We start from the raw sequence: 23,941 nt of genomic DNA, 5'->3' as shown, positions 1-23,941 counted from the left end.
CTGACGGCCTTTGCCTCAAACTGAGCACGTTAAAGAGGATTACGGACATCAGCTGCACTGAGCAGTAACTGGAAGACTTGCAAAAAGGGGCGTGCTTGAAGAGAAGTATAAAAGCAGCACGGGTATTTGCGAAGGGGGCAGAAATCTCGGAGAGCAATAGTCAAAACCTGGTCCGATGCAGCCAGAAGTCTCCCTGCTGGCACCGCCACCTCTGCCCGGGCCAGAGGGAGAAGCCTCCCCACCTGTACACCAGCTCGGGGGCTTTAATTTGGGGTGCAACAAGTAGCAACCCACGCTTCTCGGGGGTGTGCATGACTGTGCTTGTCCGTTTGTGCACGCATAAAGGAACAGAACTCCCTGGGATCAGCTGTAGAGGGCCTCGGGAAATCTGTAGGTATTTATTAACGTGTAGACGTTCAGTGTTGGGGCCTGGTTTTGCCCTGCTGACGCTGATCCTGAACGTAGAGCTCGCTGACTGCCAGTTAACTACCTGTCGGTAATAAATTAATAATAATAAACGTATACGGATAAACAAAGGAAGATGAGAAGAAATAATGTGGAAAAGATTAAGAGAACCCCGGTAAACTCGAAAGACACGACACTGAGATTTTCATAATGACTGTGGCAATCTGGGAAAAAGGATATATCCTTGCCAGTTTCGTTTTCTACCACAACGTCCTCCATAGACTCAAAGTACTGGCTCCAAAGCACTGGGGAGAAATCACGCTTTCTTCCAGGGCTGCAAGGAAAAAAAAACAAAAAAGATATTTTGGTAAGTCTTTCATTTAGATTGGCATGCAGGGGTCACAGCATCCACTGAAGAGAATACACCAGTGTTATACAACAGTGTAAAATTAGACGCAAATGGTACATAAGTGAAATTCTTACGATATTAATGATTTTATAGTCAGTATGGAAATCCATCTTTTTTTCCCCTCTAATTGTTGTTCCTGTTGAGGAGATCCCAAAAACACACAGGAAAACTAATGAAGAGACAATGAGGAGAACGCTCTCCTCATGAAGCGATGCCAGGGAAGACTGACCGAGGGCCAGTTGGACTACAGGGACCTAAAGTCAAGGGAAAAGGAAAAAAAAAGAACAGGGCCACGTAGAGATGCCGTCCCCCTACAACCTCCCAGTTTGCAGCCACCCACAGATCGCAGCCTTCAAAGTCAGAGGTACCTTTGCGTGTCACGGTCCTTCTCCAGCCCCTGCTGCTGGCAGGGCTGGGAGCGCTCCAGCGCCTGGAGCCATCCTGAATTTATGACTCAGCCCATGAATCATAATAAAAATAACAATAAAAAGAGCACTTCCCCTCTCAGGAGTCACCTTGACGCTCTAGCTGCGAAAAGCAGAGCGTCAGCTGTATGCTGCAGGTTACTGCCAGACTAGCAAGGATATAAAAAATAAAGCATCCGATTAAAGACAAAATTAGCGCTTGCCACGAGAGTACGACTTTCCTAGAAATCCCCCCTGATTTTTGGGAGGGATATTGTTCAAGCAAAGTCAAACTGCCCCAAAAATAGGATTTTTAAAGGAACTTGTATTTTAAATTAAGGGCTGTGATGACAAGACCGCGTAACAGATGCTGACAGCTCTGCCTTGGAAGTACGGGCTTCCAGGCTTCGGTTTGCTCCAGGCTTCGCACTTATTCCCAGGTTAATTTCTCTAATTCCTTTAGAAGTCAGAACCTACCACATGCAGAAAAGCTCCTTCATCAAAAAAAAAAAAAAAAGGAAAGGAAACATCTGGCCAAGCACATCGCAGTCGCCAGAGACTCCTGGATGCCTGACGCCACCCAGGCAGCGCCCAGAAGCGAGATTCCTTTTTTCCATCAGACCGCGTGCCGATCGCAGATGAAAGAGCACTGAACAGGCACAAAAATCGTGCTGGTGGGCACCGGGGGTGCCCGTGTTAAAAATCAACTGGTGACGAAAGATTTGGGGCTTGGGGCTTCAGGCAGACGGCAGCTTCCACCTGCACCGGGGCTGCAAGGGAAGCCGAGCGCCACCCTGCTTCGTGCCCCGCCTGGGGGGGTTTTCCTCCCTTCCCGTGGTATTTTCCTGCCCCCGCTCTGCAGGCACAGGGAATAACACCGAGGAGAGGCACTCGGACGAGGCCTGCCTCCCCCAGTGACACCTCCAGAAGGCCAGCTGGCGTTCCTCGCCTGCAAGGCTCGCCCCCTCGCTGTACGAAGGCTGGCTGCTGCCGCAGCTTGTCGACGGGCACGTCGCGAACCGCCGCAACGAGCGCGCCTGAAATTAGCGCCACCGATCCGGGGAACGCAATCCCCCCCTTGAATTACGGGGCGAGCACAGCCCTGCTCCGCGGACACCACGCGGTCGGGGCTCTCAGAGGCGCCCCACCGACAAACCCATCTGGTTTTTTGGTTTTTTTTCTGGTTTTCTGGTTCCATCAGCGGCTGTGCCCCCGTTACTCACGCGCGGCTCTGCGCTAAGTTTTCCTGATGACTCAGGGGATGCAAAATCTGTTTCTCGGGCTGACATTCGCTCGCTAGCGCTAACGGAGCAGCGCTTCGTTTCGGCAGCGACACGACCAGGCTCGATTCAAGCCCAGCGCCACGCAGGATGAGTAACGGCGCAGCGCTCCGCAGCATCCCTGCTCCTCGACTTCTGGGGGAGGCGATCAGCACGAAACAGGGAAATCGGGCACGGGCGAGGGGGGCTAGAGACCCTCACAGAAGGAAATCCCCTCTGCTGAAGGAAGTTCCCCCCGAATTCCTGGCTTCCTAAAGAAATAAAGGGACAGACAAAGCAGCTTCTCAGTTCTGTAGAAATAAAACTCCTATTTCCCCCGATATTTCTAAAAAACGAAACCTAAAAGAGCCGCCCCCTGAATGTTCCAAATTCGCTTCTGTGGGTTTCCAGACTCCGGTATTGTTCTTGTCAAGCTTCAGTTAAATAAAACGGGGTGTCACACACGTACACGAACCCAGAAGACATTCGTCTCAGAGAACGAGATGAAGCTGAGGCAGTGGAAGAGATGAAAAACCACCTCATTCTTTCAAAGAAGGCCGTAGCTCAAGAGGCACAGAGCAAGAGAACAGAGGCGACGAGCCACTGTGGTATCGGGAAGAACCGAGCACAGGCGCCCAAGCGTCTGGGGAGAGGAGGCCACGTTTGCTGCAGCACTGATAAAACATCCCGCTAGGCGAAAAAAAAAACAACTCCCACTGAAGATCAAGACCCAGAAAACTGCAACCGCCGAACTTCACAACGACTCTATGATTGCCTTGATGATGCTACGATTATTAATAGACGGTTTATCACCCAGGACCACCAGGATGAGGAGAGGCGGCGGCAGCTCCGTAAGGAGGGTTACCCGCTATGACACGCCTCCAGGTTTTCGCCACGAGCACCAAGGGGATCTCCGGGGGCCGCATCCTCAGCGCCAGGCGGTGCTCATGGAGGGCAGTTTCCATCCTCTCGCCACACAAAACTGCTTCCACGGCAGCCGTGACAGCAGCGCCACGAGTCAATTAAGAGCTGAAGCAAAAAGGAGAACTTTGCTTGCTTTTAAGCCCACGCCATCACGGCGTCTGCCCATCCTTTACAATATTAAGGACTGCACAAACCTCTGTTACATTTCCCTCGCCTGGCCAGGTGCTTTGCCGGCCGAGAGCCCAACTTTATTGATTCCCTCCTCGCCTGGAAGCCATCCCAGCCCCTAACCTGCCCTCTCCGTACCATTTCTTGAACTTGCTGTAAGGGAGCGAGCAGCCCACAGCTTGGGGAATTCCCCCTCTCCTAGGATGCGCGGTTAATGACAACAAATTTCACCATTATTCTAAAAACGCTGCGTTTCAGGCTTTTCTACAGAGTGTTGCTGCTGATTTCAGGTTTGATTGTCCCGAATAGATGCGTGTGATTAGTGAGTATCGTCACCCACCTGGCTGCAACCCTCCCACGGAATTCATCGAGCTGGTGAACCGCAGGAACCCCCTGGAAACTTCCCTTTTATTGTGAGATCTGAACGTCTGTGAGTGGTTTTTCCTACCCATAATGGAGGCAGGATTCCCACAGGAAGCTGCTGGTTGATCCCGTCACGCCGGATGAAGGCTCCTGGTTGCGTGACAAATTCCTCCTCTTGTGAGAGCAGGGCCACAGCGGGGACAGCGAGCAGCACACAAATGAGAACCGGTTCTGGGGACACAGCGTCCTGCTGCTAGTGCGAGGGCGTTACACCAGCACCGGGTCGTAGAGATAAGAAATCAAAGAAGCTGTCAGCAGCACGAATTTGGGATATTTGGAACCAAAACTCAGTTGCACAGCAATGCTACAGCGATGGGAGGTAGCCTGCGTTGTCCCCGATGGCATCGGGCTCAGGATCTGTCACAAAAGGCAAACCCCAGCCCGTGGTTTCTCCCGATAAGAGCAGACCTCCGAGCACTCAAGGCTGACAGAAGCAGCGTTAAGCGCAGCACTAACCGAAACCAGCTGCCACGCAGAAATCATTCCCTAATCCTACAAGGCCGAGAGCAAGCTGTCCCCGTCCCCGTGGCTCGGTGCCTCACTCCACTGAGAGCAGGGAACCGTACCAAAAACCCGGGGATCATTGTGAAGCCTTTTGGGGTGACCCGACGCAGCTCCTTCTCCTGGCAGACACCGGTGGCAGGGGAATGGTCGGACCAGACGACCTCGGAGGTCTTTTGAACCCTGATGATTTTAGGGTTTTAGGACCCACCAGCTGCTGCGAGCGCTCGTGCAGTCACCGTAACGCAGGAGGAAGCTGCACCGCTAGAGAAGATTGCTGCCCCTCCATTCCCCTCTCCTTACCATCTACCTGCTCCCAGTTTTGTGGGAAAAAACGAATGGGGAATAAAAACAAAACAGAAAAACAAGGGCAGAAACCAGCGACTTGTTTTAACATCTCCAAGGCCGTTTCTGGTACCAGAAGTGCAACGCAAGGTCTACTGCTAAAGCTCTGGAAGCTCCACAGACCTCCTCCTGCTGAAGTTCTCCTGCAGGAGGCAGTCAGACGCTAACACCAAGATAAAACCACGATGGATAACTCACGGGTTGCAAGAGGAGCCCGTGAAATCAGAGCCGAGCCGCTCCCTGGGAACTTGCCGCTCCGCTTCTTGTCCTGTTGTTGAATTTCGTGGTGTTAGTAAATGCTCGAAATTCAGCTTAATAAGAGTTAACGCCTCCAGAGAAAGTGTCGTGTCAGAGATGAAGTCTCTGGGACCCATAAATCCTGGAACTCCTGCTTGCAGGAATTAGAGCAGAAAGCAAAAAGGACCTGGGAGTCACAAACTGTCGTCACCTCTGATGCAACTACTGCAGACTAATTGAAATCGCAATACTTGCCTCCAAATAACGCTGGGGAAAAACGCAAGGGGCCTCTGATTTAAACCCCACACAGGGTAAGGCCAGCCGTGGAGCTTTCCACGAGACAGCAAGCCCAACAAGCAGCGGCTGCAGTTTTGCACCTCGCTACGCCGCAGCGGTACTTTGCCGACCAAATATTTAAGCTGTCAGAAGTAATTACCGCTTTTTAAAGCATCCGGCAGACCAAAACAGAAGCGGCTCCAACACAATAGCTTGTCGAGAACGAGCCTTAGCCTCGAAGCCAGGCAGCCACCACGCGGGACCTGGAATCCCAAAACGAATTCTGGGCACGCTCTGCCGCCGGTTTTATCGTCCCGCGCGGTCTGCCAGGGCACCGGGAGCCCACGCGTTTCACCAAATTCCTCACCAGTCCGCACTGGGCTCTTCCTTCGGCTATTAAAACAAAAATCAAAGTTGTATCGAGCAGGGAGAAGCGTTTTTAGAAGTCCCTTTTTCTGTCGACCTCGGCTCCGTATTTACAACCATAAAACCAATTGCAGAACATAGATACTTAACCCTTGCGTTGTATTTGAACCTGACCAAAATAAATTAAATACAAGCTATTTAAGAATCGCCACGGCTGACAAATTGTGTTTTAAGAAAAAAAGTATCTAAAAATTGGCCAGAACAGTGTGTTAAGTTCTGCATAAGACTCTGAAAACACAAAGTGATTCTTTATTAAAGAAAAATCGGAAGAAAAAATGATTAAAGAGGGAGAAACTAGTCACAAGCGTCACGATCAAATTAAGCACATCAGATTCAATCAAGGCCTTCCAGCTAATTAAAAGATCCCGGAGAACATGCATCGTTTTTATTCCCGCGCTGGAAAACAACAGCAAACTCTTCACCGCCAAATCTCATTTGGATGCTCAGCTCCGATTAAGCTGGGTCTAGAAGGGAGCTAATGAAGAACTTACAATTAAGCTGGGTCTAGAAGGGAGCTAATGAAGAACTTAAGTAAGATGCACACGCAGAGGCTGTTCCAGCTGTCAGGAGCTGCTTCTAGGGGGGTCTCGACCCCTCACTAGTGGTTTTGTAAGCTCCGTTTTACCAAGCCAAGCTGGATTTTATTTCCTTTTCAACCAGGCGACTCAAGCGAAGACCTTAAGGCGTGCAGGCAATTAGGCAGATTTGCTCCTTGAAGTAAACAGGCACTAAAAAACCCGAACGCGAGCTCCTCTCACCAGGGTGGCTTCCGTGCGCCGCCCAAGCGAAAGGGAAGCGCCACCTCCCTCCCCACAGCCGGAGGATGCGGCCGGAGAGCGCTTAGAAGACGAATAAATCAGGGCAGCAGTGCACGTGCAGCTGGGAGGGGGCTGGAATTTAGAGGAGAGGAGGCAGAAATCGAGGGCAGCGTGCCGCGAGACACAAAGAAATCCAAGCGTGCGCCTCGCACTGCTGCACGAGCCATCTAAGCGCTGTCACAGCAGCCATTTTAGCCACCCGGGGCTGGGGTTTTGCTGAAACATTAACGCCGGCGCTGCACACAAAGGGAGGATTCGGTCTCCCCGCCGCCCCGCCGCGCCTGGTTACATCTTCCCCCGCGTCATTTCCCGACAGACAACGGTAAACGTGGAGGAGCCCGCAGGCACAGGCAGGGCTAAGACGAACGGCGGCGGAGCAGAGCAGCAGCCAGCCCCACGCGGGCACGGCTCCGCTGTTTGTGTCGGCCGCTCTGATGACCTGAGCGAGACTTCCCAGTAAAGGAAGCGCAAGGAAGCGATCGTACTGGAAAACGGCAAAAAAATAAATAAGATACAAACCTACTCTCACCCACGTGAAGGCGGCAGCGGGCGATGTTTTATTTCACACCGCTGGAACGTAGCGATCTTAACAGGGCACGACAAAAAAGCTGCAAGGATTTATTTTGGCTAAGAAGCCCTCGGCACTTCTGGGAAAAGCTTCTTCACCAAAACGTTAATCCCAAGGGAAGCTGGAAAATGGTTTTTTTTTTGAAGGAAGCATCCCACCTACCCCCGTAACCTGCCCTTCAAGCCGGGGACGGCTGGTGCCTGAGGCACCTCAGCGCCGCAGTAAATTACGTGCCCAAAGCAATCTCACCTGCGCCACCCTCTGCTCCTTCCCTTTTCCTCTCAGCCACCCCACAGAGCCACGGCAACACTGCCTGCCTGATAAAAGAGAACATTTTTAAAGTTAGGATTAGAATTAAATAAATAAAAAAAAAAAAGAATTGGGGGGAATAAAAGAGAATCCAACACTCCGGTCTGAGGCCTGGCGTAGTCGAAGCGAAGCATTCCTCTGCAGAAAAACCAGCTTGCCGGTGCTGCTGGCTAATTAGCGAAAACAAACGCTGATGGCCCTGCTTCCACGTTAAGGCATTCGTAAGAGCCCAGAAACGAAACGGATTTATAAGGACGAGACGATAAAAGCCCAAACAAATCTTCTAATTTTAACTGTTTTCGCTCCCCACGAAAGCTTGAGTTTTACAGGACTATTTTGGTGTGCCTGGGGTATCTGCCGGCGCCCTAAGTCACACAAAGATTTTCCAGTGCCTAAAGTTACGTAGAAACGATTCACACAGATACGGCCGAGACGCGAGCAGCCACACAGCGAAACCGTAGAAGGCGACCTGAGTTGAGAGGTAGTCGTGCCACGAGGAAGAGAGAAATCACCGTGCTGAGATGTGCGCATGAAGTTACCACCCACAAACGCACACGAAATTATCTTCCCAGTTCCCAGGCGTGCCAAAGCCTCTGCTGAAATCCCATTCCCACTTTTGCGCTGCTGTCCAAACCCCAAAATGTCAGATGAGATCAACGGGAGAGGCCAGAGGTCTCGAGGGGAGAAGAAAAGGTTCCAGGCAGCAACGCGTCGAGCCCCCAGCCTGAGCAGGCTCAGGAGCGAGCGGGGAGGCGGTGCTGACCCCCAGGCACACCTCACCTGCGAGCTCATCAGCACCAACAGGCCAAAAAAAAAAAAAAAAGGAAGGAGACGATCACAAAAACGCTTTGGCAGGTCCCACCCCGTGCAGCCCTGCTGGTGGAAAGCCCACGGGTCCAAGCCAAAGCGTCTGCTACAGCGCCGAGACCAGAACCCATCACCCAGCCCACGTTACCAGACAGGGGCTGGAGCTCTCTGCTGCGCCACCCTACCCGCGTGGGGCGTCCAAAACGTATTTAAAAGCCGCGCCAGGTGCGCCTTGCTCCGCTGTGACAACCCCAAACCCCTCCTCAGCACAGCATTTCTGCCTCCCCGCTGCCCGTCGCGCTTTTTGCTGTCTCCTTTTCGCGCTTAAGCTCCGAGTCTCGCCGTGCGGGGCCGTTCTGGTGCCAGGCGTGCGGTGCCTGCACAGCAGGGTGCCATCCGTAGAGGGATTGCCTCGAGAGCGCTCCGCAGCCACGAGAGGACTGGGAACTACTCCCAGCTGCTTCTAAGGGGGAGGACTGGGGAATTTCTGATCCTCATCCCAACACCACGCTTCGTATCAATATTTCTGAAAGTATTTGAAGGGGAAAAGAGAGGTTGATAGCATCATAAAACAACAGGAAACCGAGTTCCCTTCCTAACCATTTCCCTCTCTAACACCGAGCGTTCAAAAACCCTCCGAAGATCGGGAAGAGAAGGAAGTTACATGAATTACTGTATGGGATCGCTACTAAGCAGCACTCCGCCTGCGTAAATATCACCGAGGTGCGAGAACACCCCACAGACGTACAGCACAAAACCCATTAAGGCCACCTGGAACCCGGTCGTTTACCTGCCACGAGCAAGTGAAGCAGCGAGCGTCAGGGGTGCTGCGCCCGCACCTCATTAAGCCGCTCCCTTAACAGCCTTCTGTGGTATTTCCTACCAAAAATTCTCAGGAGCCTGGGTTTCCAGAAGCAGCGCCGACGCGGCAAACGCATCCCCCAGCGCAGCAGCGTTCTGCAGGAAGCCACTTGCTAAGAAAAACAAACAAACAAAAAAAACCAGCCCGGATCTGCCAGCTTACCAACTCCGAGGTCCTGCAGCAGCCAGCAGGTCGCCCGACATTGCAGGGAATTAATTTTTGACTTCTTACCCTTACCGCGGAGGCGCCTGCCGCCAGGAGCTGACAGCGGCGGCAAGAGAAACTGGGAACCGATCTTCCTCCTGGCGAAGGCCGCCTCAACGCCAGCGTGAAGCCTTTATTAACAAAGTACGAATACCTAATTGAACAGGCAACGAGACGTGGCGCCTATTTATAGCGCCATCACTGCACGCGCTGCTTTAAGGGAAGAATTAGGGTGCTGGCGACGTTCACAGCCCATGAACCCGCCATGAATTACGTTGAAAACTTCACCGAATAACCACAGGAGGCGAGGCTAAGCTAGGCAGGATAAAAGAGGAAGAAATAAGAACCATTTCTTTACCTCAACCAGAAAAAATTCAGCGTTTGGCTTTGTAGAGCGTAAGGGTTTGCTTGCTTAGTCCCATTTTAAAGGGAGCCAGCAGGAGTCAATGAGATATTGAGCATGAAATCTAGCCCTGCGCGCACGACGTCGCCTTCAGCACGCTCCTCTGGAGCGCAAGACCCTCCGCAACACAGGCGGGTGAATTTTTTGTTCGGTGACCCAGGCGCATCACCGCCACACAGCACAACAGCAGGAATCAGAGCCCCGGCGTCCCGACTCCACCTCGGGTAACCGAGAGCCCTGGCAGCACTCCCGAGAGGGAGAAACCCCCTCCGAAAGTCGCTCAGAACCGCTCCTCACTCCCGAGTAATCCTCCAACGCAATTTTTTTTGGGATTAGCCTCAAAGCCGTGCCATTCTATGCGGCTTTAAAATAATCCAAATTAAAAGAAGGGAGCATTTGACGAACATTTGTTAGCGGGGCAGAGTCTAACCGCACCGATTGTATTGCGCCTACTCAAATAAGACAAAGGATGTGATGGAAGAAACATTTTACAACTATGTTTTCAAGGAGAGGAGAAGCAGCCGTCATTCAGACATCTCCCCCATCCCTAAAAACCTAAACATTTCATTTCCGTCACAGCGGAGTAGCCGTCTTCTTCATTATTTCTTTCAGTTAGCCGATTTCACGCACCAAGGCGACGATTCCCGGCAGGAACTGCGGGGTATTTTTAACCCAAAGCAGAGCACTTCGTGTCCTCGGGAGCTGTGCAGCACACACCCGGCCCTGGCGGAGGCTGGCTGGCACGGGAGGACGGCATTCCTCCGAAGGATCCTCCTTTCACCACACCTAGCTGCCTGCGTGGAGCACGAGCTCCCTCCTCACCCCTCTGGAGATGAAATTACTACTCCTCTTCCAAACCATCCCATTTGCAAGGCATTTTCCTCCCTCCGACTCTTAATTAAAGGGCAAAGCTTTCACCAAGGTTGTCCTTGCCCAGCCAGTCCCTGACAGCTCCCGTCCACGCAGCCAGGCACCAGCCGATCTTCTCTCACGCTTCCAGGGGACGTTCTCGCTCCTGCTTGAAAGACTTGCCATCTTTTTACCGTGTTGCACTGTCCCAGATGAAATATTGTCATCACCTGAAGCACCGACTCGCCCACTGCACAGCTTCACGCAAGCTCCTGCTGCCGGGTGAAGCAGCAGGTACGAGGGAGTTACTACAAGGGTATTTTTGCACTTTTTCCCTTAAAATGGAGGCAGGCCAGGGAACACCGGGGTATGCTCTGGCTCACGTAAGTCCCAGTCCCCACAAGAAGCCCCCCCAGCACTGCTGCAGTCACCGTCCCCAGCACAGAGGCACCTGCAGAAGCCTGCTCGAGGCTTCCCCAGGCAGGAACTGGGCAGGAATAGGGCTGGCTTGGGGGCTCGCTGGGCTCCCACCCCACATCGCCACCCACCTTCCTTCCGTGGATATCCACCTCTGAGGGGCTGCACCCCCACCAGACACACACACACAGAGCTCCCTCCCCCACCAGCCCCCCAGCAGCAAACACCCCAAGCCCCCCAAAAGTACACCCCAAACACCCCCTAAAATCCGTCCTAAAGCTCTCCCGAGCGCCTCAAAGCACCCCCCCAAGCCCCTCAACCCCCCCCAAAGCACGCCCCAAGCCCCCCAAACCATGCCCCAAGCCTCCCCCAAAACACCCCTCAAAGCACGCCTGAAGACCCCTCAAAGCACCCCCCAAACCCCCCAAGCCCCCCCAAAACACCCCAAACCCCTGAAAACACATCCTGAGCCCCCCTAAAGCCCCCCCCCAAACACCCCCTAAGCCCAATGAGCACAAAGAGCTCCCAGAACCAGCCCCACGACGCAGGAGGCCCCCACCTTACCCAAAAACCCGTGGCCTCACCGCCCCCCGCCCCAAATCCCCTCAGACCCCCACCCAAATCCCCTCAGCCCCCCCCCCCAGCCCCCTCCATCGCCCCCTCAGCCCCCCCCATCGCCCCCCCGTCCCCCAAAGCCGCCCCCCATCGTCCCCCCGTACCCCATGCGCATCTTGGAGCCCGCCTGGCCGCCGCCGGGCAGCGGGGGCCGCGGCGGGAGGCGGCCGAGGTGCAGCTGCTTCTCCAGGGCCGACATGGCCGCCGATACGGCCCGGCCCCGCCGCCCCGCCGCCTCCCTCACACGGCCCCGCCGGAAGCGCCTCAGCAAGGGCTGCTGGGAAATGTAGTCCGCGCCTCCATAGGGGTCAACGGGACCGCGTTGCCTTAAGGGAGATGTAGTCCCGGCAGCGCCTCGCGAGGTCTCCTGGGAAATGTAGTCCGCGCCTCCGTGGGGGTCAACGGGAGCGCGGTGCACGATGGGAGGTGTAGTCCCGGAAGCGGCCGTTGCTAGGCAGCGGCTCCATGGGGCCGCGGAGGCCGCAGGCCTCGGGCCCGGCCTCGGGGGGTTCCCGGAGGCGGCGGGGGGCGGGCGGCGGGGCCCGGGGGGGCTCCGAGGGTCGTCCCGGTGAGGTGGCCGCTTCCACCAGCCTGCCGCCGCTGGTGCGGGGCCCGGCGCGCTGCTTCCTCCGCTGTACGCTGGGCCCGGTGCTGTGGGCAGGCCCCGCGCCCCCCGCCTCGGCCCTCGTCCGCCTCCGGTGGTGGGGGGAGACCTCGGGAGGCACCGTCCTGAAGGTCGGGGGGCCCGGGGGGCAGGGGGCGGCCAGCACGCGCTTCGCTGTCCGCTGCGGGCCCCGGCAGCTCGCTGCCTATCTGACGGGTGAGCATGGAGGTCCTGGAGAGCATCCAGGGAAGGGCTGCGAGGGGGCTGGGACACAAGTCCTGTGAGGAGCGGCTGAGGGACCTGGGGGGGTTTGGGCTGGAGAAGAGGAGGCTCAGGGCAGACCTCATTGCTCTCTGCAACTGCCTGAAAGGAAGGGGTGGGGAGCTGGGGGTCGGCCTCTGCTCACAGGTAACCAGGGATAGGACCAGAGGGAACGGCCTCAAGTTGTGTCAGGGGAGGTTCGGGTTGGAAATGAGGAGACATTTCTTCTCAGCAAGAGCGGTCAGGCGTTGGGACGGGTTGCCCAGGGAGGTGGTGGAGTCCCCGTCCCTGGGGGTGTTCAAGGCAAGGTTGGACGTGGTGCTTGGGGACATGGTTTGGTGGGTGACATTGGTGGTAGGGGGACGGTTGGACCAGGTGATCTTGGAGCTCTTTTCCAACCCTAATGATTCTGGGATGCTGGATCAGGAAGGTTTTGTTGTCGCCCTGGGGGCTGGCAGCAGTCCTGCTGGCGGTTGAGGTTTGGGCGGGTCTCCAAAACCCTGCCGCCGCCTGTCATTTCGAGGTCAGGTGGCTGTTAGTAGCATATTTTCCACATTAATTATGCATTTTAATTTCGAAGAGTGTGAAGAACACAAAGACATTCAGATGAGCTTGTGCTGTCATTAAGGTGCTTGCTTTACCCAAGGACCTGCAGGAGCTTTATTGGAAGGCTGACGTCCAGTGCGTGTCCCCTGCTGGCACTACTTCTATGGTGATATTGTAGTCTTTATGTGGTAGAGCAGATCTTATACTTGCTTATTACGCCCTGTTATCAGTGCAGTGCTTTCCCTGCTGTCCGATGCCCAAAGAACTTAGTGCCCAAAGAATGGAGCTGCTGAAGGATCTAGGGAACGAGACTTTCTGAGGAGCAGCCAAGGGAGCTGGGGTTGTTTGGCCTGGAGAAAAAAGGAGGCTCGACGTAGACCTTATTGTACTTTATGGTTATCTTGGTTGGTTGTAGCGAGTGGGGATCGGGCTCTTCTCCCGAGCACCGGGTGATAAGACGAGGGGAAATGGCCTCGGGTTGCGCCAGGGGAGGTCGAGGTTGGGTTTTGGGAGAAATTTCTTTACTGAAAGGGTTGTGAGAAATTAGAACAGGGCCGCCCAGGGAAGCGGGTGAGTCTCCATCCCTGCAGGTCTTCAAGAGATGTGTAGATGCAGAGCTTGGTGACGTGGTGCAGTGGTGGACTTTAGGACTGGGTAAAGGTTGGACTGGATGGTCTCGGTGGTCTTTTCCAACCTGACTGATTCTACGATCCTGTTTCCCAAGTTTGCGATACCACTCTGTGTTGACCTCTAGCATCTCTTTCATTTCACCCGACAAGTCTCAGGTGCGTTTGATTGTGGCCTTGCCGTGTCACTGAAGTGGAGCTCCTCCTGATTTTTGCAGATATGGGCGTGCTTGTCCTCGAGGTGATGACCAAACTCGACCACCTTCCAACCGGCAGAGTGCAGATCACCCAACTGCCCCAGCTCTCTCCCAGCCACCCGATCGGGGGGTTTTTCACCATACTTTCACCAACGGCTGAGGAACTGGGCGAGCTGCAGGTAATCCTCCCACCTTTGCTCTTTGTTGTCCTATATAATGCTGTAATGCAGAGTAATCAGGTGTCAGGACCCGGTTGTGCTGTGTATGCATCCTACAGACCTGCCCCCTGCCCTAAAACATTTACAGATTAAGGTAGGAAATAAAAAAAACGAGTACCGATGACGTTGACACTGGTTCCCTTGGAAGGATGTGTGGCGTTGGTAGTTCAGCTTGAGTCAGAAGATTTGTGAAGGTGAGTTTTTAATGGTGGATTTAAAAGTAAATGGTTCTGGATAGTTTCTCTGGAAAACGCGGATAGTTCTGATGTTTCTCTAGAGCCCCACAGGGCTGATGTTTGTAAAATATTTGGAAATCTGGAGAAAAGAAGGTGCAGTTCTGTTCTGCAGCCCTGGCTCTGGTTAATTTATGCTGGGAGATAGTTGCCCGTGGTTTGGAAACGTGGAACGCGAAATAAATAGTTGTGGATGTGTCCGAGTTTTAAGATGTTACAGAGCTGAATGATACAAATATCGCTTTGCGTGAAAAAGCGTGAGCTTTCCGTATCGTGAACAGTGAAGTTGAATAGAGTACGTGCTGCACTTAACTAAGAAAAAGATGAAACACTGTTTCCACATTCTATTTTTCAGGTTTCGCTGGTTCTCGAACCCCTGCCAGAAACGCATGGCACCGGCAGCCCGGTCCCAGCCCCAGAGGGAAGTTTAGATACCGCTCCTGCTCAGGGAAGCAGCAAGCCCCGGTCTCTTGCTCCGTCGCCGCAATCTGAGCGCACACGGGTGACTGCTGCTGGCCGAGAGCCTGCTGACAGCAGCAGAGCCACAACTCCCAGGTATCTTTTCTTTGCCGTGACAAAATTCTGGCTCGCTTTGCATTTCACGCTTCTCTTAAAGCAATGACAGTACACTTGTGGATTATGGAATACTTGATTTCCTTTGAACATGCCTTTTATGAGCTCCAGCACGTTCAGCATTTAAGAGCCTACAGGGACAGTTTCTCATCGGGTATAAAATTGCATCCTACCTTGACTTGGTTCCATCTGCGCTAGTTGAGGCGCCACGAGTCCTTTATTTACAGCTTGAGTCAGTCTGGCTGATGGGATGAGTGGAAAATGAGGAGTCAGTAAAATGAGATGTCACTTTTCTTTTTGGAGTGGGTGCAGAAGGGAAGCAGCTGCAGTGCTGGGGAGAATTTGAAGAGGTTTGAATCCCTTCACTGCTCCACTTCAAATGGATCAAATGCTGTTTTCTTTTTCAATAGAGGAAAGGACCATTTATTCTTTCAAGAGAACTCTGAAAACATAAAAGACGTTCCTTCTGCTTCCCACCGCCGTCTGATTTTACCAGATGAACGTTTAAAAGTGAATCCTCTAAAGCAGCAAGTGTCATTTCCCGCCAGCGCTGATCCTGACGCGCCTCCCGGAACAAACACGCGTGTGTTCTCTTTGCATAACCCAGCTACAAAGGACCTGCTCTCAGGTTTGTATGCAGTTGGTGTAGAGAGATCTAAGGAAAAGTGACTCTCCCATGCTCTTGCTGTATTACCTCAAACAGAAAAGGATAACAAAAAGATGTTTACTTTAAAAAAATTAATATTTTAATGTGCCTGAGCCCTGACCTGGAGGGATAAAGGAAAAGGAATTTCAGCCTCACAGCCTGTTTAATCGTTGCCATATCTTCTGAGATGCCCATCAAAAGATGCCACTCGTGTTCATACAGGGGTTGGGAGGGTTTCTCTGGCATTTTCTGAGGGAGAATGATTTCTTTTCCATCGCCTGCTAATTAATTAGCATTCCTTTTCGATCACGGACCTCCTGGACTGGATTCGAATGAGCGAGTTCCCGTATGTGTAGTCTTTGGAGTTTTTATATTTTATGTATTTATAGAGAAGACTTTAAATTACACTGCTGATGAGGCATCCTAAGGTGACAAGCTACTCTTCCGTAAATTTATCTTGCTACTGGATCTTAATAATGCCTTCTAATGCCTGGCTTGCGTGTGCGGATGAGTTATTTGTACAGCTGTGAGTGGGAGACTGACAGAGGATTGCTGTCACTCCCAGCTGTGCTTTATGGTGTGTAGCATGCACTGAACCTCTGTTATGTCAAGATCTCTTTGTAGTAGTATAAAATAGAAGGTTCGTGACTGTATCCAGCATGCTTATTGTGTTTACACACAGCTTTTAAATTGCGTTTGAATGCTGAGGTGTCGTCCCTCCACTTATTTCTCAGCTCTTCTGGATCAAGGCAATAAACTCCGCGATGCCATGGTTGTTTCTGCGATGAAGTCTAGCCCGGACATGGAGATTGAACTGAGCGAAGTGCCTCCTTTCGTGAAGACGGATGGTTTCAAAGCAGCAGCAAAGTGAGCTTGGAAAGGGGGAAGTGAGATTTAGTTCCAAAACGTTAATTTTGAGGCCTTATCCTTGAAATACTGAGATTCACATGCTGTATTTTAGGATTCTCAGTCAAAGGGGAAATTAGTCTTTGTGAGTAAAAGCCTCCATTTTGTGTATTGATTTTAATCATCGTGTAGTAAGCCTTGATTTAAATAATTTTAATTATGTTTTGCACTATTTTTATATATAGTACAGAATTTAATAATAAAATATCAAACGTTGGTAAAGAGTAGGAGTATGATAAGGAGCATAGCAAATGAAATGTTACTTGCTCACAGAGAACAGGTTTTCAAAGAAATATAGTAATTAGTGGCATAAAGTGAGTACTTTTGCATATTCTAGTTTGCTTCTATGGGTACCAAAACACCCATGAAAATTTGCATCTCTACGTGTGTTCTCAGAATTAGCAGTCATTGTTATTTCTGTAGGAACTTTGCTAGCAGATGGGTAAAAATAAGTGTGCCTTTTCAGCCTCAAACTCCAATTTCTTGTTTTGTAGTAGACTTAGTAAATGTTCTCAATCCAGTGAAAGTGAAATTTAGAAGAATTAAGACAAATGCACATTTTTTGCAAGAGAAACGTTGGAAACGTTAAATTCTTATTTTTGGAACACGATGAATAATTGCTTTTTGTTCCACTGTAAGCCAGAAAATGAGGTCATTCTTTAACAGTCAAAGCTGCTGTGCAAATACAATTTAAATCATTCAGATGTGAATAGCAGTAATATTGTGTTTACACTTTCTAAAAATCTTTTGATATTAAAAATATGTTTAAATAGAAAATGCCGTGGAAATGAAAACATAAAAAGCACTGGATCAAAAGTCGCTATCATGTGAAAGACACCTAATGACGTGTATAAAAATTATTGGTGGCTCTCAGTTCATCTTTTGAGGTATAGATGTGCATACGTGCTTTCTTTGTGATGAATTAATCAGAACAATTACACAGGTTGGCGTTCGCCGTGCCCTGAAGAACTCACTGGTTGTAAGACACGAAGTCCCAGTGCTTTTGCTCAAACTGTTCATTTTTATTTTTTTTAAGTAGGTGATTTGTTGGACTCTGTTGGAAAAATTCACAGCATGTCACTTATAAACATCTTACTTGACTTTCTCAAGCCCTCTCTCCTCTTCCGTGCACCAACTGTGCTTAAACTGCAAGTTTGGGCCATCTTGACACGTTGCAAAGTGTAAGATTTTTGGATGAGAAATGTGACTTGCAGCAGGAAGTTGTAGAAAGCTTTTGTGTACCTGGAGGTTAAGCTACAAATTGGAGAAGGCTGAACATAACCTTTGCTTTTTACCCTTTATATGACTGAAATCCTGAGCGTGCCAGAAAGACTTAATACCTTTATTTTTCCTTTCACTGCTCTCTGTGCTGCTGTCGCTTGTTAACCAGGAGCCCAAACGTCTTGAACTCCGATTTCGTGCCCGCTCCTGAAGATCCCCATCCCTTCACATCTGACATCACAAGTCAGCAGCTGGCCCTCAACTCGGAGGAGAGAGCGATACAGTTACTGTTGGGCAAGTGAGTGTAACGCACTGAGGATTACTGCAAATTGTCCTTGTTTGTCCACTTTATACTGAAAAATGCCTTTTGACCCTTCATATTCTCCACACTTCTGGAAACGTGAATTGCATGAGCTAGTGGTGACAGGAGGTGTTTATCAGCTTGCACTCAGCTTTAATATATGACAACCTGGGTGGCTCGAAGTCCCTTGCTGTAAAGACGACAGGAAGATTAATCACAGTCTTTGATAAAATTAAATTACTTAAAAGTTGTAACTGTTGTGTCCTAAAATATTGAGGTGTACGTAAATACAGTGCTTCTGTGAAGGACTTAGAGTCTGTTAATTAAAAATAGAGAGGACTAATAGTTATTTCTAACCTTTCTCAGGTATTAAGTTGACCTTTCTCTCTTATTTTGTGAAGAGTAGCAAGAGTATAATCGATGCTTCCATTGTCTCTATTCCAGTCAGGGGTGGGAGGCATACAGCTTCTGTGTCAGATGTGCTTCAGAATTACAGTTCCTATGTCCTGTTCCCTGCACGTATTTTTTCCCTGCACCTACTGGATAACAGTGAAGACTTTGCAGGTCATAAAATGGCTTTGAACTTATAGCACAGATGGAAAACCCTTTAACCAAACAAAACTCAATTCGTTCCAACCGTGCTTTAAAGATAGTTTTATCTATGTACCGAGACACGGTTTGTATTTGTTTTTGATTATTCTTAAGTATTACTGAGAGCTTGAAGAGACCCAAAAGGTATAAAGAGCTTGTGAATTAGTATTATAGGTAGCTGTTTTCAGATACCTTTCACAGTGAAGGTCATCAAGCACTGGAACATTTTGCCCAAAGGGGCTGTGGAGCCCCCAACTTAGCAGATATTCGAAACCCAGCTGGACAATTTCCCAATTTCCATGCTCTAGCTTTGAGCAGCGGGTTGGACCAGACGATCTCCAGAGGTCCCTTCCAACCTCAGCTGTCCTGTGGTTCTGTGTGCATATATTCATAAGCTTTTTATTTCAGATGGGTCCAGAGATGGTATTGTAAGGACTACTAGCTGGGCACAGCGCTGTGCAATCATAGTTCGGCTGTTTCCAGAGGCAGTACAGCACAAATCCAGTGTAAAATAGGCAGCGTTGTCAGAATTTGTGTGAAATTGACTGCAGAAGTTGCAATGCTATGTTACGTTTCTTTCTTCTGTTCCCACAGTGCTGACTTATCTCCTGTGCGTTTCTGGGATCAGACAGGTTCCCTTTGGGATTCTCTGTCCATTGGGAGCGAGGTGTATGACAGCGAACTCAATGATCCCCACTACGACCAGAGTCTGCTAGAGAGTCTTTTTTACACGGCTCCTGTAAGTGCAAAGCAGAAGGAAGGTGCTTAATATGCAGTCCCTAAGGGGAAAGGAAATCAGAAGCCTGTATCGTAAATAAATAAATCAGTAGTAGTAAAGTTTAATAAAGTATCCTACAGAAACTCGTGAGAACGTTGCTTAAAATTAGTAATGTTAATAATATTAATACCATAAAGACTAAAAAGTCAAGTGTTGAATTTGGAAATTGTGAGGACTTCGGCTGTCCACGAAGCCTTGCTTTTTATATGTCTGTGAAAAAAATTGTTAGAATATTATTTGTTTCAAATTATGCAATCCACAAGCTGTGGGTCGCTTTTTTCTTTATGTATGCTTTCTGACAATGATGGCTAACTTATTTTACACGCATTATTTCCATTTCAGAAATCAGACTCCAGTTTAAGTGATTTCCTCAGCGATGAAGACGTTAACCCTTCCAAAGAAATGGGCAAGACAAAAACTGTGAAGAAAGCTGATTCTGTGAATCCACAGAAGGATTCTAGTGCCTTTGATCAGGATCAGAAAGTGACAGAAATTAAGCCCAGGTAAATAGTTGTGACTCCTTTAGCAGCACCTTGCTTGTAAGCTGCTGTTAGCATGAATGTTATGCTATGCTAATGTTATAACTATGTTATCACACTCTGTCATTATCACACAATTTACCAAATAACCATTTTGGTGGGGAATTTTCATAGCATTTCTGGGAATGATAGAACCCAGGAATAGCTGTATGTTGTTATAGAAACTGTTTTAAAGAGGTGTCATTAGTGAAAATGGTGAGTTTGACAAAAATGCAGTGAGCCTAATAATATTTTGAACTGTCGAAATAGAAATACTAAGGTCTGAGCGAGCCTTTTGAACTCTCACCCTGTCTCTTGGAACAGTAATCACTTTGTAACCTTCACCATAAATCAGTCCTTGTGCTGAAGAAAGCAGACTGCAGACCAGCCTTGTACAGTTCTGTGGTCTTGTGTATGTATCAGAACAGCTCGCATCCTGTGATCTGTCTTTGCGTAGCATTTCTAAGTGTACAAAACATGAATCCACTTTACAGGAACAGAGTTCACATCAGCAGAGCGTGTTTCACTGCTGCTCTGTGTTCTCTCCTATATCTGCAGTAAGTAGATTCAGACCTGAGCTAAATTGCTTTTTTTTTTTCTCAACACAGAACCAATAAAACTGCAGAATGTTCTGGGATCAAAATTATTCTTTTTCTCTTGTGCTTTGACTTTCCTCTAACTTGGGTGAGGAAGAATGTTCATTTTTGTTTTTTTTTTGTAGTCAGATACACTTTTGGCTTATCAACTAATTACGAAACCGCACATGCCACAAAGGAGCAAATGTCAAGTAACTTAAATGCAAACCAAAAGCCTGAAATCACAGAATCACACTATTGTTAATACTGAAATGCACTTTTTGAGATCATCCATCTCAACCTCCTGCTCAGGCAGAGTCACTTGGAGAGGTTCCCCAGGACCATGTCTGGTCAGGCTTTGAATATCTCCACAAGTGGAGACTCCACAACCTCTCTGGGCAACCTCTTGCAGTGTTTGACCACCACCCTCACAGGAAACAGTTTTTTACTAGTTATGATCAAGCTGTTTCAAAAAAAGCTAATTCGTATGAGATTTGAAATGGTATTTCTTTAATGCTGAATACATTTTAAAAGTTTACAAGGATTACGTATTTCCACACGTTTTGTTTAAAGAAGTAAAAATGATTCTAGTTATTTTATGTAATTTACAAAAAGAACCAGTAGCATTATGCTTCTTTGTTTGCTAGTTTGCGTGCATATGTACAAAAGATTCTGGATTCTAGCAAACAGACAGGAGAATTACAGTAAACAACAGTGAAATAGAAGTTTCTCTGCTTTATGTGCTTGTAACAATGTCCTTCAAAAATCTGGTTATCAAGATTTACCAACAAGTATTAAGGTTTGGGTTTTTTTGTCCTAATACAGCTCCAGACAATTATTTCTAAAACTTTTCTTACAAATGCTGCTGTTTTTATATTCAAGTAAAATTCGTATCTCCAGAGGTGCCAGTACAAAACCATTTACAAGTCAAGCTTTAGAAATAAACTGTAAGTGAGATTTTAAATTATGACAAAAATCCTGTTGCTGTTCCTCTGCAGCAGCGATGGATCCAAGCTATTTCTTCTGCTTGTGTTGTGTAGGACATGAAAAAAAGCTTTTCTTTTCAAAGAGTTCACCTACAATAAGCATCTTTCAAAACTCCAGCAGCATGGAACGTGCTTTTTTGATTGTTCGTTTTAAGTAATAGACCCTTGGTACTGTATATGGTATGATTTCTGTTACAGAAACCACCAAATTTGTTGTAAAAGGTACATTAAAATGTGTATTTTAATGATCCATGAGCAGTTTTTAAATAATATCCTACCAAGCTACAATTTTCCATTTGTACAGTCACGTTAAAAACATTTGCATCGACCTGATTCTCAGTTTTCTCTCTGCAGCTGCTCTCCTCTTAGACAACTCGCTCCTCTGGATGTTGGCACGGAAGAAGTTCGCGTCGCTTCCTTGAGCGTAGACAAGTTGGCTTTGCTGGGACGAATACACCTGGCCAGAGTCATCATTGAAAGCTTGAGAATCCCTCCCGAGAGCACCCAGATTACACCGAGAAAGAAAGGTTTAATGGGGAAGCCTCCAAGGCCTGCATCAGTTAATAAGTGGTAAGGGGGATTGTTTCTCACCAACTTCTTACCTGTGCCATGGAGGTAGATTTTCCTGAGGTCTGTTTTGTCACCAATTTTACCTAAGCTCTTCTGACATAATCCCATTTCTCTGGTCGTCTCAGCAAACTGTATGCTATAGATTTCTAAAAAGTAGAGATGGGAATAATTTGCCCTGATGTGGTCTCGCTTCAGGCTGTTTTTTCTAGTGCTTTGGAAAAGTACAAATGTGCTTTGTGCATGGCTGCACACTGCAAACAAAAGGCATTTTTAGAGGCGAATCTGACTTACACATAACCCATTGAAAGAATAAAATAGTTTAATTCTAAGATAATAGAGCAACTTAATAAATTGTGAATACAAAGTTTGTCTGCTATGTTTGGGTTCATTACGTGCATTAGGCTTCAGATGGAGTGTGATCACCCATTCGCTTTTTTATTCGCAGTACCTTCTTCGTTGAGTACCACTTTCCTGTGGGAGCCTCCAAGAACGAAAAAGGACAGGTCTCCGTGACAACAGAAGTGATTCGAATAGCTTCAAGTAAAATCACTGACGGCGGTAAGACCGTTATTTTTCCTCTCTTTTATTTAGTCCTGTTGAGTGTGACATCAGTTAGAAATTAGTAGCATTTTCTTAGGTATTTTCCTTGCTGCATGAAAAATATTCTGTTTTATATTACGATTGGTGGCACGTCTACAAACAGAGTTAGTGCACTGCAGCTGGTGGAATGCTCCTCTTTGGGAAGAGAGAATTTTTTTTTCTTCCAAGAACTAGTCACATTTCTTTTCCAAGGGACAAAAATAGCAGGTCTGTATGTCCATTCCTTCATGTCAACGTAAAACCGATATCCCTTCTGCAATAATACTTAAGATGACAAAAGACTTTTATCTCAAATAAATACCTAATTCCTCCAGGTGCTGAAATATGTCACGTAACATACGAGAGCTCAGAGAGTCTCCTGGATCCAAGAGCCCCTAACGAGTCCTGCGCTCCAATCAGTAGACGTTCATCTCGTTACTGAGTTACCGCTCCTTGTATCCCTGAGAATGTTTTAGTTTACATTTCTGTCCTTGATGAGCAGAAAATGATGCATGAGCATCATTCTGTGCCCAGTCTTCCCAGAAACTGGAATTCCAGCGTGATTTTCAAATGACTTTCCCATATGGTCGTTCATTGGCTTCGCATCTTTCCGTATTGAATTAATTCTGAGTTCTCCACCTGCGTACAGACAAAACTTCTGAACCTCGGCTGTTTGTACCACAGGGAGAATACAGGCTCCTGCGCTTTGTCTTGTGTAGGTAGATTCCAGCTCTTTGGAACTTAGAAAAATTGATGAGGCCAGAAATAGTCTGAAGAAGCCATCTAGTCAATCCAATGTGCCTTCATTTTTCCTGAGAGCTGCTTATCTCATTTATTCAAGATCCTGAATGAGAGAGATTCCTTAGCCTCCCCAGGCAAGCTATGAAAGTTCCTTCCTGTCAGCAGATTTTTCTTATATCAAACCTGAATTTTTGTCATCACAAGAATACTTATTTTATTCATTGTGAACAAGGAAAGCACACTACTTGGTCGCTGTTACTGTACTTCTTGTTCTTCTCTTTTCCAGACTAAGCACCAACCCGTTCAGTCTTTTCTTGCAGATAATATTTTTCTCCTGAACCTGCGATTATTCTTGCATCTCAGCTTTTGACTCTGTCTTTATTCAAAGTGAGCCAGAACTGCCCTCCTGCTATTTCCTGGCCGTAGAAAATGAAGAACAGTTCAATTTGGGCTCGATGTTACTAAGTAATGCATAATTAGATGATCGTGTTTATATCGGAGGAGTGATTACCTCCACAAGAAAGCCTATTAATATTCAGTTAATTTTGAATATTTGTTGCTGCTCTGAGAGAGGGAAAAAAAGGTAATTACCCACTGACTCGCAGCATAATTTAATAGGTTGAAATGTTGAGAGATTCTTGT

General features: G+C 48.6%; 2 protein-coding genes across 7 annotated transcripts in view; one reads left to right on the top strand and one right to left on the bottom strand.

The window, feature by feature from the left end:
* The window catches only part of PPME1 (protein phosphatase methylesterase 1), a 29,590-nt gene extending 17,685 nt beyond the window's left edge, over positions 1-11,905 (bottom strand). Inside the window, exons 1-3 of one of the 4 annotated variants that reach the window (XM_080559587.1) lie at positions 11,734-11,873; positions 5,037-5,744; positions 646-739 (exon numbers count right to left, since the gene is read on the bottom strand). In XM_080559587.1, coding sequence (XP_080415713.1) covers positions 646-739; positions 5,037-5,212 — 270 coding nt within the window. In that variant the 5' untranslated portion in view covers positions 5,213-5,744; positions 11,734-11,873. Of the gene's footprint in view, positions 1-645; positions 740-3,356; positions 3,646-4,017; positions 4,148-5,036; positions 5,745-11,733 lie in introns of those variants that run through there. The other 3 variants (XM_080559590.1, XM_080559588.1, XM_080559589.1) reach the window with 3 other exon arrangements.
* Positions 11,906-11,954: 49 nt separating this feature from the next.
* The window catches only part of C2CD3 (C2 domain containing 3 centriole elongation regulator), a 59,730-nt gene continuing 47,743 nt past the window's right edge, over positions 11,955-23,941 (top strand). For all 3 annotated transcript variants that reach the window (XM_080559422.1, XM_080559423.1, XM_080559421.1), the window contains exons 1-10: positions 11,955-12,449; positions 13,885-14,042; positions 14,670-14,869; positions 15,298-15,515; positions 16,268-16,400; positions 17,830-17,958; positions 19,147-19,291; positions 19,673-19,833; positions 21,764-21,979; positions 22,425-22,537. In XM_080559422.1, coding sequence (XP_080415548.1) covers positions 12,095-12,449; positions 13,885-14,042; positions 14,670-14,869; positions 15,298-15,515; positions 16,268-16,400; positions 17,830-17,958; positions 19,147-19,291; positions 19,673-19,833; positions 21,764-21,979; positions 22,425-22,537 — 1,828 coding nt within the window. In that variant the 5' untranslated portion in view covers positions 11,955-12,094. The remainder of the gene's footprint in view (positions 12,450-13,884; positions 14,043-14,669; positions 14,870-15,297; positions 15,516-16,267; positions 16,401-17,829; positions 17,959-19,146; positions 19,292-19,672; positions 19,834-21,763; positions 21,980-22,424; positions 22,538-23,941) is intronic.

This window comes from Anser brachyrhynchus (genome assembly GCF_964034855.1).
Source record: "Anser brachyrhynchus genome assembly, chromosome: 1".
Classification (NCBI taxonomy): domain Eukaryota; kingdom Metazoa; phylum Chordata; class Aves; order Anseriformes; family Anatidae; genus Anser; species Anser brachyrhynchus.
Note: the sequence above shows the minus strand (reverse complement) of the source record. Positions and strands in the feature narration are given on the sequence as shown.